Source organism: Penicillium malachiteum, assembly GCF_028827825.1.
Source record: "Penicillium malachiteum strain IBT 17515 chromosome Unknown utg000005l:1.0-9002435.0:326005.0-9005861.0, whole genome shotgun sequence".
Taxonomy (NCBI): domain Eukaryota; kingdom Fungi; phylum Ascomycota; class Eurotiomycetes; order Eurotiales; family Aspergillaceae; genus Penicillium; species Penicillium malachiteum.
The window spans coordinates 5524488-5538008 of record NW_026643099.1 but is presented as its reverse complement, the minus strand read 5'-3'; the positions used below and the strand labels follow the sequence as shown (position 1 = coordinate 5538008).

General features: G+C 46.3%; 5 protein-coding genes across 5 annotated transcripts; 4 read left to right on the top strand and 1 right to left on the bottom strand.

The window, feature by feature from the left end:
- Positions 1 to 272: 272 nt before the first annotated feature.
- N7483_012079 (dihydrofolate synthase) lies at positions 273 to 1517 on the top strand (the record flags this gene model as incomplete). Its single annotated transcript, XM_057095506.1, has 1 exon — positions 273 to 1517. One exon carries the CDS (start codon positions 273 to 275, stop codon positions 1515 to 1517), a length of 1245 nt encoding a protein of 414 aa, XP_056941477.1.
- Positions 1518 to 2258: 741 nt separating this feature from the next.
- N7483_012078 (serine/threonine-protein kinase) lies at positions 2259 to 6630 on the top strand (the record flags this gene model as incomplete). The annotated part of the gene is made up of 7 exons (XM_057095505.1): positions 2259 to 2441; positions 2520 to 2654; positions 2713 to 2742; positions 2798 to 2862; positions 2923 to 3355; positions 3414 to 5090; positions 5149 to 6630. 7 exons carry the CDS (start codon positions 2259 to 2261, stop codon positions 6628 to 6630), a joined length of 4005 nt encoding a protein of 1334 aa, XP_056941476.1.
- A 600-nt stretch (positions 6631 to 7230) lies between these two features.
- N7483_012077 (ABC1 kinase family protein) lies at positions 7231 to 9289 on the top strand (the record flags this gene model as incomplete). The annotated part of the gene is made up of 4 exons (XM_057095504.1): positions 7231 to 7652; positions 7749 to 8353; positions 8412 to 8981; positions 9042 to 9289. 4 exons carry the CDS (start codon positions 7231 to 7233, stop codon positions 9287 to 9289), a joined length of 1845 nt encoding a protein of 614 aa, XP_056941475.1.
- An 855-nt stretch (positions 9290 to 10144) lies between these two features.
- On the bottom strand, positions 10145 to 10801 carry N7483_012076 (iron-sulfur cluster assembly scaffold protein; the record flags this gene model as incomplete). Its single annotated transcript, XM_057095503.1, has 2 exons — positions 10145 to 10296; positions 10357 to 10801. 2 exons carry the CDS (start codon positions 10799 to 10801, stop codon positions 10145 to 10147), a joined length of 597 nt encoding a protein of 198 aa, XP_056941474.1.
- A 1418-nt stretch (positions 10802 to 12219) lies between these two features.
- N7483_012075 (uncharacterized protein) lies at positions 12220 to 12587 on the top strand (the record flags this gene model as incomplete). The annotated part of the gene is made up of 2 exons (XM_057095502.1): positions 12220 to 12264; positions 12372 to 12587. The coding sequence occupies 2 exons, from the start codon at positions 12220 to 12222 to the stop codon at positions 12585 to 12587; spliced, it is 261 nt and encodes an 86-aa protein (XP_056941473.1).
- Positions 12588 to 13521: the final 934 nt, after the last annotated feature.

Here is a 13521-nt window from a genome sequence, read left to right as displayed (position 1 = left end):
AAGTGGAGAACGAGTTTAGAAACACAAAACGGCGTGACTCCGGAGATTCCAGGAGTTAGTGGGGAGGATGGAGTCCGATCGGAAGGAAAAAGGATTTTTGGGGTGGCTGGACCATCACGTGATGATTACAATGCGCGGCTTAAGTGATAGAGACGGGAGAGTTACTTAGCTACAAGAACCACTGCGGAGTACAAAGAATATCTCTTGACCGTCGCTCCACTTAAATTATGAAAGTTGAAGCTATTTAAGTCAATTATCACATCACTCACAGAATGATTGAATTAGGCTTGAGTCGCATTTCGAGTCTCCTCCAACAAACCCCGCTATCATGGAAGGCCATCCATATTGCGGGGACAAATGGAAAAGGCTCAATCAGCGCTTATCTGTCGCACCTTCTTTCTACAGATGGTGTGCGATGTGGTCGCTTCACATCACCACACTTGATTGATCGGTGGGACTGTATTACAATTGGCGAACGAGTCGTCCAGGAATCACTATTTCGACAGATTGAAGATCAAGTCAAATCACGAGACCAAAAATTGGGGATTGGGGCCTCCGAGTTTGAGCTTTTGACAGCGACCGCATTTGAGATTTTCAATCATGAAAAAGTCGAAGTTGGAGTTGTTGAAGTGGGCATGGGTGGTCGTCTTGATGCTACAAATGTACTGAGTGATGTACTGGTTTCCGTCATTGCCAAGATTGGCATGGATCATCAGGCGTTTCTAGGTTCGACCATCGAGGAAATTTCTCGAGAGAAAGCAGGAATCCTGAAGCCGGGGGTACCTTGTATCGTTGACAATACCAATGAACCGGCCGTGCTGAAGACCTTGTCGAACCGTATCCAAGAACTTGGTATCGACGCAACATTTGTCTCCCCGGAGAGGGTAGAGAAACAAATCCCAGCTCTCGCGCAATTCTTCAAGAACGTCGACCTTGAACCCCACCAGCAAGAAAATATGAGCTGTGCTGTATCAGCCCTGCGCGTTGCTTTGCCCAAAGTTCACCCCGGAGCAGATGTGTTATCCTTGATTCCACGTCTGACTGACGTGAAGTGGCCTGGTCGCTTGGAAAATATCAGTCTTCAGTCTCTTGTTGGCCGTGAAGAACCGGTTCTTCTCGATGGAGCTCATAACCCTCAATCAGCCAATGTACTTGGAAAATTTGTGGATCGTAAACTACGATCTCAATCTCAACCTGTGACATGGGTGGTTGCTGCTTCAAGTGGAAAGGATCTGGCAGGAGTCTTCCGCTCCATCATTCGCCCCGGAGACAATGTTGCTTCAGCGGAGTTTGGACCTGTTGATGGAATGCCTTGGGTAATGCCGACCAATGCCGTTGAACTCGCTGACGCTATTCAATCCATTCCCGAGATTGGAGATGTGAAGAGTTTTGAGGGAGATTTGGTCCCTGCTCTTCAATGGGCCAGCAAGGTTTCCCATGGTGGACCACTTGTTATTGCTGGTAGTCTATACTTGATTTCCGATGTGCACCGTTTACTTCGCGATGTTCTGAAATGATACCCCCCTATTCCACCTGGGCAAAATTGAATATTTGGTTTGAGCGGGACTCTATCTAGCTCTATCCATGGGTCCAGTTGCCCCCCTTTTGTATGAATAAATAACAAACATAAAAATCAAAAGAATTATCCACTATAGAGTACTTGTTATTTTCCCAGTAGATATTATTTCTTTATTAATGAGATGATCTTATTCCCAAAATATAAACAAAGAAAGCGGGTTCAAATGTTTGTAGTGGCGTAGGGCTGATCAGCGGGCACTCAGCACAGCCGCTGCATGATGCGGCGACCTGTGGAGAAGGAAATTCCAAAACAATCACCACCTGCAACCCCAACTTTCCCTCACACCTGTTTGGTCCGACCTGCTATTTTGTCAGAAGGTTGAAAACGTTAAATTTGACGTGCCTGAACTCACATCTACTTGACCCCTAACCGTGTCACGGTTTTAGCTGCATGGTAATCGCTTGGTGAGACCCTCATTATTCCCAACGTTTGCTTGGACCAGATACCACCCACACTCTCCAATCCGGTTATTTGCGATCTGCTCAATCAAGATAAAACTAACAGTCTGAGCTTCTTAGAGACGGCGGACATGATCCCGGAGTCTGTCACCCACGGCTCCTGCCTTCTTCCCTAGCTTTCACCTCCACCCCACCCCGTTTACCTGAAACCACATTCTGAGACCCTCGGTCAAATCGAATCTCTCGAGCTGAACCCAAGACAGCCCCCAATCAGCCTCGCGATGGTCCCACGAGGCGACGGGAATGAGGGACCGCGCCCACTCACCCCCTCCAGGACTCCCGGCACGCCGATTAAGCCTCGCTTGACCCGGGCTGGCACGAGCCCAACAAAGCGGGATGAGAAACCAAAGGAAGATAAAGTCTTGAAATCATCTGCTCAGGATGTGGCGGAACTCAAGGACTACGTATGAACCCATCTATACCCTATATCATAAATGCGCCCACATGTTATGAAATTCGGTGCTGATAGTGAGCCCTCATAGCAATTGGGTGACTGTTTAGGGAAAGGAGCTTTCGGATCTGTGTATCGTGCCTTGAATTGGAATACTGGGGAGACAGTTGCGGTGAAACAAATTAAATTGGTCGACCTCCCTACAAGCGAATTGCGTGTTATTATGGTATGTGTTGATGTTTGATCCGTGAAATTGGAGAATTTGCTGATACGAGGTCTTGCAGCTGGAAATTGATCTCCTCAAAAATCTTGATGTAAGACATCCCCCGCGCTTATATGAGGTTTTTTTGTTTTTGACCACAACCACAGCACCCGAATATTGTGAAATACCATGGATTTGTAAAGTCCGTTGAAACTTTGAACATCATTCTCGAGTATGTTATACTATGCCAATCTAACTTCACAGTGGTCCTGGTTACTAACTATATCTATAGGTATTGTGAAAATGGCTCCCTACACTCCATTGCCAAAAACTTTGGTCGTTTCCCGGAAAATTTGGTCGGCTTGTACATGTCCCAAGTCTTACATGGTCTGTTGTATCTGCATGAGCAAGGTGTCATTCATCGCGACATCAAAGGAGCAAATATCTTGACAACGAAAGAGGGTCTTGTCAAACTTGCCGATTTCGGTGTAGCCAGCAGGACAACTGGACTGAGCGTGTCGAGTGTGGTCGGAACTCCCTACTGGATGGCACCTGAAGTTATTGAACTAACAGGTGCATCCACTGCGTCTGATATTTGGAGTTTAGGATGCACAGTCATCGAACTTCTTGAAGGCAAACCTCCCTATCATCACCTACAACCTATGCCCGCCTTATTCCGTATTGTCAATGATGACCATCCACCACTTCCTCAGGGTGCTTCACCGGTATGATATCTTTCTTTGTTGGACTGAATTGAATTCCAAAAAAACTAACACATAACAGGCCGTGAAAGACTTCTTAATGCAGTGCTTCCAGAAAGACCCTAACCTGCGTGTCTCAGCTAAGAAGTTGTTGAAACACCCTTGGATCGCCAACGCTAGAAGATCCGACTCTGTAGTTCCTAAGAAATCCACCGAATACGAAGAAGCCGTGAAAAGTGTGCAAGAATGGAACGAGGCCCTGCGATCTCCTGGGACAGGTACCTCGAAGAAGCCAAACAAGTTTGACCACGGGGCTGGACCTCTTCCCACCCAGCGCAATTCTCTCGTTGACACATTACCTTCTCCAACCTCTATCAAAGCCACGGATCGATTTAGATCTGCCGAGTCCGCTGAGGACGACAATTGGGACGATGACTTTGCGACTGCCATATCTCCTAGCGCATTGAAATTACCTCATCTTCGACCTCACGATAACTTCGGAGGAATGCTCTCCTCGGAGCGACTCAAGGCATTTGCGTCACTTGATGGGACGATACTGAGATCAGATGACAGTTTTGATGAGTTTGATGACTTTGCGAGAACCTCTATGCCAGCCCCAGAAAATGACCCTCTCCAAACAATACGACCTTTTCCTGCCAGATCCTCGGCAGCCGAGCCCTCCAAGTCTCAAGATTATGCTCGTCATCAGGACGATAGACCCCAAGTATCAGCGATGCAAAATGTTCCAATTCTGACGCGGAATCCCGCACCACCTATGAGACGGCCACGACCAGCTGCTCTCTACAAGGAAAACTCGGTCGAGGATTACACCGACCTCATCATGGCCAACGAGGATGTGATTGATGGTAAACTTGGCTTGATTCAAGAAGACGACGACCCAGAGTCTCCAATTCGCGAAAATGGATACAATGCATTTGGTGATGACCGCAGTGGTCAGCATCCCCAACTACGAAAGCAGCTCTCTGTGAAGCGAGATCGGTCTGCCATTGAAATCCAAAGGTTCGCGGAAAACGAGACTGACGAGGACTTCTCCGATATACTCGGGGCTGAAACCGTGGGATCTGATGCTACTGAGAGTGACGATAGCTCAGATCGTAGCACTCTGATGCTGAACTCGAAATTGTCCAGTAACTCGTGGCTAGGAGATCAAGACGACGATGATGATCCATTTGCCCAATTGGAAGAGGGATTCGATGAAATGGACCTAGAAGCTAACATCGCGCGTGACAAGTACGCCCGTCTGCGGAACCAAGTCGAGGGATTGGTCGACTCTTTGAAGACTTCCCAAGATGAGGATGTTCTTGCGGACATATCAGAGCAGCTCCTCACAATCTTTTGCGATCTACCTGAAACCAAAACTATCATCATCAGCGCTCACGGCATGCTCCCCATTCTAGAGATCCTAGACACTTCTCGTCGACGTGATATTGTTCTTTGCTTACTTCGAGTTGTCAATCTTATCATCTGTAATGACTACGAGGTTCAAGAAAACCTGTGCTTTGTTGGTGGAATCCCTATTGTGAACGAGTTTGCTTCGAAGAAGTACCCTCGTGAAATTCGTCTCGAGGCTGCGGCTTTTGTGCAACAGATGTATCAAACTTCGACTCTCACCCTCCAGATGTTTGTCAGCGCTGGTGGTCTTAATGTCTTGGTTGAATTCTTAGAGGATGATTACGAGGACGAACGTGATCTTGTCTTGATCGGAGTGAATGGAATCTGGAGTGTTTTCGAGCTACAGGTGATTACATTGAGCGTCGTCACTATGACTTGACATTTGACTAACAAATTGCATGCAGGGCTCTACTCCGAAGAATGATTTCTGCAGAATTTTATCCCGCAACTCTGTCCTTGATCCCCTTTCACTTGTCTTAAGTCGTGTTTTGGATGAGGAAGGTGACCTTGCGGAGATAATCGAGGGCCGCATTGCCAACATTTTCTTCATCTTCTCGCAGGCCGAGAATCATGTCAAGGAGATGATAGCAGAGCGAACCGTGTTGCATCGTGTCCTGAAAGAACTCCGCCGAATGTCACCCATCCACCAAATTACAATGTTGAAGTTCATCAAGAATCTTTCTATGCTGTCAACCACTCTTGACTCTCTTCAAAACTCGAATGCAATCGATGTCCTGACTGAGTTGCTCCGGTCAACCATGAAAAGAGGGCATTTCAGGGAGGTTTCGAACCAAATTCTCAACACTATCTACAATATGTGTCGCCTGAACAAGTCCCGACAGGAAGACGCTGCTCTCAATGGTATCGTACCATTGCTCCAGAAAATCGTCCAAACCGAAAGACCTTTGAAGGAATTTGCCTTGCCTATTCTGTGTGACATGGCCCAGTCCGGCAAGGTCGGCCGCCGAGAGTTATGGCGTAACAAGGGTCTTGCCTTTTACATCTCCTTGCTTGCAGATCCTTACTGGCAGGTCACTGCCCTAGATGCCATTTTTACCTGGTTACAAGAAGAAACTGCCAAGGTTGAGGAACATCTTTTGGACAATCGCCAGGATAGACCATCCTTTACCGATGCTATCGTGGGTTGCTTGGCAGTCTCAAAGGCAAACGCATTTGAGAATCTCCTTGAACCCCTACAGAAGCTTCTTCGATTGAGTCCCCCGGTGGCATCGACATTTGCTCGACCGGACCTTTTCAACAGACTTGGTCAGAAGCTTCATCATACCAAGGCGGCAGTTCGCTTGAACATCCTGCGTATCATCTCGAGTATCTGCGATTCAAGTGAACAGCAAGGTGGTTTGCTTTCTACCTATGGCCTATTGGATGCCATTCGAGAACTTGAAAACGATTCTGCTATTCTTGTCAGAGACATGGCAGGAAAGTTAATTGAGTCTAATGAACGCAGCGATGTGTACAGCCTCGGCAAGCGTAGACCAGTCAGTCGCAGAAAGAGTACTTCTACCACGCCGCCAACCCCGTTTTCCAGCTCTACCCCATCAACTCCTCAGACCAACCGCACAAGCCAGTCTCGGGGACTTTTTGAAGGACGCGAAACCCCACGACACCCCCGCAACGCACTCAGTGGATCTTCTCTAGCAATGAGACCTGGAAGCCGAGACGGTGGCTTATCAGCTCTTAGCTCTGGGATGAATGGCAGTGCACCTGCACCAGCACGACCTCGTGTGAATCGAGGCATATCTAATCGACTATCGCAAGTTGGAATACTGCAAAATGATGAAGGTTCCGCCCCCAGCTCTCTTGGTCGTCGTCCCTCGATAATTCCCCGACGCCGACGTCCCACAACGACTGATTCTGAATGGACCTAAATTGTCCGGCGAGGCTTGATATCTCGAATACTTTCTATGACATTGCGGAGATTCTTTTCTTTTGTATTCTGTTTTTAAAAACCTATGGCGTCATGAAAAAATGAGGTTGGGGGATAGGCTACTGGGTCACTTGGGTCACTTGTGTTCACATGTTTCCTTTCTTCTGTTGCTCTGTGATGAGCACTGGATGCTAAACAGGCTTTAATACTTTCAATAAGATGTAATACTTATCATTGTTATATGTTCTGGAGAGAATGGTAGATATAGTAGACAGTAGTATCTGCATTCAACAATGGCACTTTACAGAGAGAGAAACTCTCCAAAAGTACCAACTTGAAAGAACTTCATCTCATTAGATCAACCTCACATTCCAAGGTTCAAGTTGTTCAAACTGGGATGCATCAATATGCTACTATGACGTAGTATCACGTGAGCGGTCTCCACCGAGACCGGGCGAGAACAAGCCGATTGGCGGCGATAACCGTCTCAAAAATCTCCTTGATCATACAATTTCAATTGATTGCAATGATCATGAAATAAATCAATCAACCTTCTTCTTTCTGATTTTGTCCCCCTTTTCCAGGACCGTCCCTGGTCGGAATGAGCGCATTTCGCCTGCAGCTGCGGGCATTGACCAATCCCGCCCCAGTGATCCGACAGTCCTCGAAAGCCTCGATTACCAGACCCTCTTTCAGTGGTATATCCTTGCGCACACCGCTGGTTTCTTGCACAGCTATTGAACAGCCATGGGGCTCTCGACAGTCTGCGCCGAGTTCGATTGCTACGCCATGCCGGCGCGGTTTTGCCTCTAAAACCCCCCTCTTTTCTACGGAGACCCAGAGCCAGCAAAACAACGGCGCCGGATCCAAGCCCAAGTCGAAAGGGAAAGGATTCAAATACTTGGTCGTCCTGGGCACTCTTGGTGTGGTGACTGTGGTGTACTCCAATGAACTCCAGCATGTATATGGTGCGGCAAAAAGAAGTGGTCGTGTGGTCGGCACACTGGCTGTATGCATCAATGAGTAAGTATATGCCGATCTTTCTAGGCAGGAAATCTTACTAGCCTTGAAATTTGAAGGTAATCAAAGGAAGAGAGCGCTTGCTAACACAGATCACAGCTATCGCGTAACCCTCAAGGAGGAAAGTACTTCCCCCGAAGAACGCAACGCCAACATCCGAGCATGCCACAAACGCTGCGCAGAGCGAACCCTCCGAGTACTCGAGAAGAACGGATCTATTTTCATCAAGTTAGGCCAGCATCTCAGCAGCATGGGCTACCTTCTCCCTATCGAATGGACCACAACTTTCATCCCCCTCCAAGACAAGTGCCCCGTTTCGTCTATTGAGTCAATCGCCGAAATGTTCGTTCAGGATACAGGCCAAACGATTGAAGAATTGTTTACTTCATTTGAACCGTTGCCCATTGGTGCCGCTTCGCTTGCTCAGGTCCATCTCGCCACACTTAGGGAAACCGGTCAAAAGGTTGCAGTCAAGGTCCAGCACCCTGCACTCGCTGAATGGGTTCCGTTGGATCTGGCCTTGACCCGATTTACCTTCTCGATGCTCAAGAAATTCTTCCCCGAATACGATTTGGAATGGCTGTCTCGAGAAATGGATCTATCTTTGCCTATAGAGCTGGATTTCCGTATGGAAGCTCAGAATGCCACCGAGGCTAGCGAGTATTTCAAAAAGCATTCCGATGCTCCTCTGGTCATTCCTGAAGGTACGTAGTAATCTGGATGGTGTGTTCACAAGATATCGGCGCTAACATGTTTATTTAGTTATGTGGTCTCAAAAGCGCATTCTCGTAATGGAGTGTATCTCTGGCCGCCGCCCCGACGACCTTGAATTCTTAGATGCGAATAACATCGACCGCGACGAAGTCTCCGCTGCCTTTGCCCATATCTTCAATGAGATGATTTTTGGCGATGATGCCCCTCTGCACTGCGATCCGCATGGTGGAAACATTGCCATTCGTCCGAACCCGAACCGCCGTCACCCGAACTTCGATATCATTCTCTACGACCACGGACTTTACCGCAATATTCCACGCGAGCTGCGCCGGAACTATGCTAAGCTCTGGCTGGCAGTTATCGACGCAGATGTTCCCCGAATGCGTGAATATGCGTACAAGGTTGCCGGTGTCACCGATGAGCAATTCCCGCTTTTCGCTAGCGCTATCACTGGTCGCGACTACAGCGTTTTGACCAAGGATATTACTTCTTCGCGCGATGCAGATGAAAAGAAACATATCACCGATGCATTGGGCGAGGGTATGCTCCAGCAGCTGGTAGTTTTACTAGGTCAAGTACCACGGATCATCCTCCTCATTCTCAAGACCAATGATCTCAGTATGAATATCCCCTCCCTACATCAATGTTTAAAGGCATGAATTGCTAACAGACCTATAGCTCGCAGTCTTGACGAGAACCTGCACACCCGCCAGGGTCCTATGCGCACATTCCTCATCCTAGCTCGTTACGCCACCCGTACTGTTTTCGAGGAACAAATGGAACAGATCCAGGAATCTGGCGGTGCCTTCTTGAATCTTTTCCGATACCTTTCCGCCTGGTTCGGATTCCTCCGCGTGGAAGCAAAGCTGTCTGTTTACGAGGCAGTGTTAAGCTTGAAGAGTCGCTTCGGTCTGCGACCCTTGTAAAAATACGGCCTATACTGACCTTTCTTATTCTGTTTCTACTTATATATATCCCTTGTTTTGATTGAGGTTGTATTAGAGCATGGATGTCTCGGCTGGGCTGTCTGTGCATTTAGCGATGGCGTTTTCTTTCCTTTTTTGGTCTCATGTCTCATGTTTTGTCTCAAGGTTATCCTGACTACACAAATGCAGGCAGTGTACCCCTGTTCGTTGACTGCTTTTTATACTAAAGTAGTCTGTACAGTTAGATTTGTTGATAGACTTCAAAAATAGACTATTGTATCTTTTTATTTAAATATCTTAAATATCTTAAATATCTTAAATATCTTAAATATCTTAAATATCTTAAATATCTTAAATATCTTAAATATCTTAAATATCTTAAATATCTTAAATATCTTAAATATCTTAAATATCTTAAATATCTTTCTTATCAAAAAGGCAATTAAAAACTACGAGTAGGCTAAACAAGTTCTGGTTTCGTCGTTTGATTGAAACTATCGAGGCAGCACGCTTTTGCATAAAAATCCGAGATACCCAGGCGCCACCACAGAAAAAATAAAAAAGAATTCAAACATGCAGAGAATAGTAATAAAGAAAAATCTGTACAGCAAACATAATCGTATCACGAATTTGTTTGAATCCTCGCCCTGGTACCAAGATCACCATCTCTGTGAAATTGATAAACAGCTCCCACACAATCTTATTTGGGAGCAAGCGAGACTTGTCAATGAAACGATTGTGCCTCACAACGCTCGCGGGGAATCACATCTCAATAACATAAAAATCAAAAAAACAACGTTATCCACAGCTCCGCCTGAGCCGGAAAATGCGGAACCCTTCACAGGAATTGGCAATTTATAGAGCAGCAGCGGGAGTGTGCTCAACCTTAACATCAGGGATAGCTGCACCTGTACCGGAGAGATCGGTAGCCTTGGCCTTGGGGTTCTTTGTGTAGTAATCGGTGATGGCGGACTTGATAGCATCCTCAGCAAGCATGGAGCAGTGCACTACAATTAACCAAGTTAGCAAATAACCCAAATGATCAAAGCAATCATGATGTCACATACGCTTAACGGGAGGGAGACAGAGCTCCTTCGCCACATCAGTGTTCTTAATCTTGCCAGCCTCATCAAGAGTCATGCCGCGGACAAGCTCGGTAAGGTAGCTTGATGAAGCGATGGCACTACCACAACCAAAAGTCTTGAAGACAACGTCATCGATGCGACCGGAGTCCTTGTTCACACGGATCTGAAGCTTCATGACATCGCCACAGGCGGGGGCACCAACGAGACCGGTACCGACGTCCTGGTCGCCCTTCTTGAAGGAACCGACGTTTCGGGGGTTGTTGTAGTGGTCCAGGACCTTCTCGTGGTATCCACGGCGCTGAACAGGGGCGGCAGTTGGGGTACGGCGTTGGATAGGTTGAACGGCCTGCAGACCTGAGAGGGGTGCAAGAGTACGGGGCGCGACAGCGCCGACGCGAGGAGCGACGGTGACGAGACGCTTGAACATTGTTGTAGAGATTGTGTGTTTTAAAAGAAGCGGGGTTGGATGGATGAGTGGTGGGAAAGTAGATGAGTTGTTTGAGAGATGGCGAAACTAAGATCTGATATGGAAGAGGGAAGTGATGAATTCATTGCTAAATAATCTGATTCTTATTCAGCGTTCGCGCTAATACTAATGGGGAAATCACCATACTCCGAATCGCCGGACATCGGAGCTGACTCAGCAGCTCCCCCATACGTTCTTTATTCTATTGAACCAAATTGCAGAGATTCGACTCCCAAATTACTGAAAAGAAGAGGAATGTTCCAGTCTATATCCACTGAAATGATATCAGTCTGAGGGGGAGCGGTGGCGAGCTTGACCTAAGGGCCATTAACGTTGTCCGCGGTGGACTCTTGCACTTAACTTGTTTTCCGATGGAACATCCCTCGGCCAATGGAATAGGTATGATATCCAATGGTGGGTATTACTGTCAGGGCAGTGATAGACACTACTCCCGGGGTAGTTCTATGCCCAGTGATTTCATCTTCTTTCTGCTTTCAATTGAGTACTATGTATTCATGACTGATACTATATGGGTACCCTAAAGAATGGATCCTAATATCTGATTCATTTGGCCTATCGCGAATCTTCCATATCCGCGGGAGTTCCGAGGAGACTCGGAAGATAGCAATATGAACTCGGCAAATTCAGAAACAGAAGATGAACCCCGAACTATGCATGAGTGCCGGCGCTAGAAGAGGAATCGCGTCCGATCACTGATCGGAGTTCTCGGTGAAGCACTTTGAGGGGTATTTTCATGATAGGGAATGAGATATCTAAGCGGTTGTATATAATAAATCGTTTTTACTCCATACTTTGATTTTAATCACTTGCAATCGATAATCATGTATCAACTTTTAATCCTACTGCTACCTGTAGTGCTACTACTGGAACTTTGGAACTTCCCCATGTAATTGTTAATACATAAGGTCCAAGAAGAGGAGTACCACCTAACAACTTGAAGGATCCATTGTTCGGGATATTTTGTTTTCCTTGTTTTATAATATTGCCGATAGCCATGTGCTATTGACAAGGATGTTAACCCGTGGACTGAGTTGTGATTCACAGCTCAATTGGCGTTGTGGTTTAGGCAAAGAAAAAGACCTCAGCCTAGACCAACTGATGACAAACCCCGGGCCACCAATCAATAATTCTTATCCGCTCTCCAATCACCACATCTCAACGGTATCCAGCACCTGAAACGCTCTGGTGGCTTGGACCTGTGACGTTCGAAGTATACAAACCACTAAGTGCATCCGATATTGTCTTCTTCGCTGGCAGAGCATATGAGCAACTGGCCACATCAACAGGTGTGTAAGTACTAGAACGCGTCCTGCGGGAACTAAAAACCTAATTGTGTCTGAGCTAGCGACACATAGCTCATGGCACAGAAGAGCAATCTCAAGACCCTTGGTCGTCCTTCAGGGGTACGTTCCACTCTATCCTTAATGTCTTTACCCATCCATGTATAATGGGCTCCTCTGAATGGATCCTTACGAGACTGTGTTATATTCAAAGCTAATATAGAATCAAGTCACTGAATGCACCTATCGCGGCTTTCACCATGGCTATCATTCTCTGTGGCTACTGCATCAGTTCGATCCGCACAGCCAGACATGAAGCACAAATACAACCGCCAGTAAGCTCGAGTTCACGACAAGCTGAGAGGAAAGACGCTTCATGGATTCAGCAGGCACTGCAGGAGAGTCAAGCAGAACGAGAGAGTAGTAAAGGCGGGAAGTCTACCTAAGTTCTGGGTGATGCCGATGTTAATATCCCAATGATAATACTCATGTATCAAACTACATATTCGTCCAATTACGTGTTAATGAATCATGGATGAAAAATAATTACATTCAATAAACTAACTGATTTAGCTATTTCACCAGGTAATGATATCTTCTTCTTCGTGATTGATCAGAATTTTCAGTGTATTAATGATCATCCCCAGGAGTTCAAGTGTAATATAACATCCTGGTTCAATATTCATGTAAAAATCATCATTTGAATCGTGAAGAGAAGAGCTCATATCCCTGCTATTCAATCCAAGGACAACAGAAGTGCTGCAACCTAGGGAAGAACTTGATGATAACCAAATGCGATAAAAAATCCATTGGCAATAACAAAAGCTTCAGCATTGAAGATATGCGCTCATGACGTTGAGCAGCAATTTCATAAAGACTCGGCCTCACATCAAAGGTCAGTATCATAAAGCGTATAATTGCATTGTCATGTTTTGCGGAGTCCAAACATTAAGATCTCCGCCTGTTGATGCAAGCAAGTGTGGAAGAGGAAAGAGAAAAGCCAAGCGAAGAAAAAATTATGATAGGGATAGCATCACGTGATTTACCCACCAACCGAAGCATGGACCCACTTGAGCTTTACTTCTCATCCTCACGGACCTCACCTCTTTCTATTTCCTGAATTTGGCAAAGTAGCAATGAAATGAATTAAATTAAGCATATGAATCTTGAATTATAGGGATTCTGAAAGTATGAAGACTAATACCACAGTTCAGTTCATGCCCAGGTGGATTCTTCAAAGCTGATCATTCCACGAAGTCAAGGAAGATATCTACTAGTACAGGGAACTGTAGACGAATGGTCCTATGTTTCCAAGGTTGAACAGCTTGAGTGTATAACTTAAACCTCATAGTGCGAATAATTACAATGTAGAGTTACCTA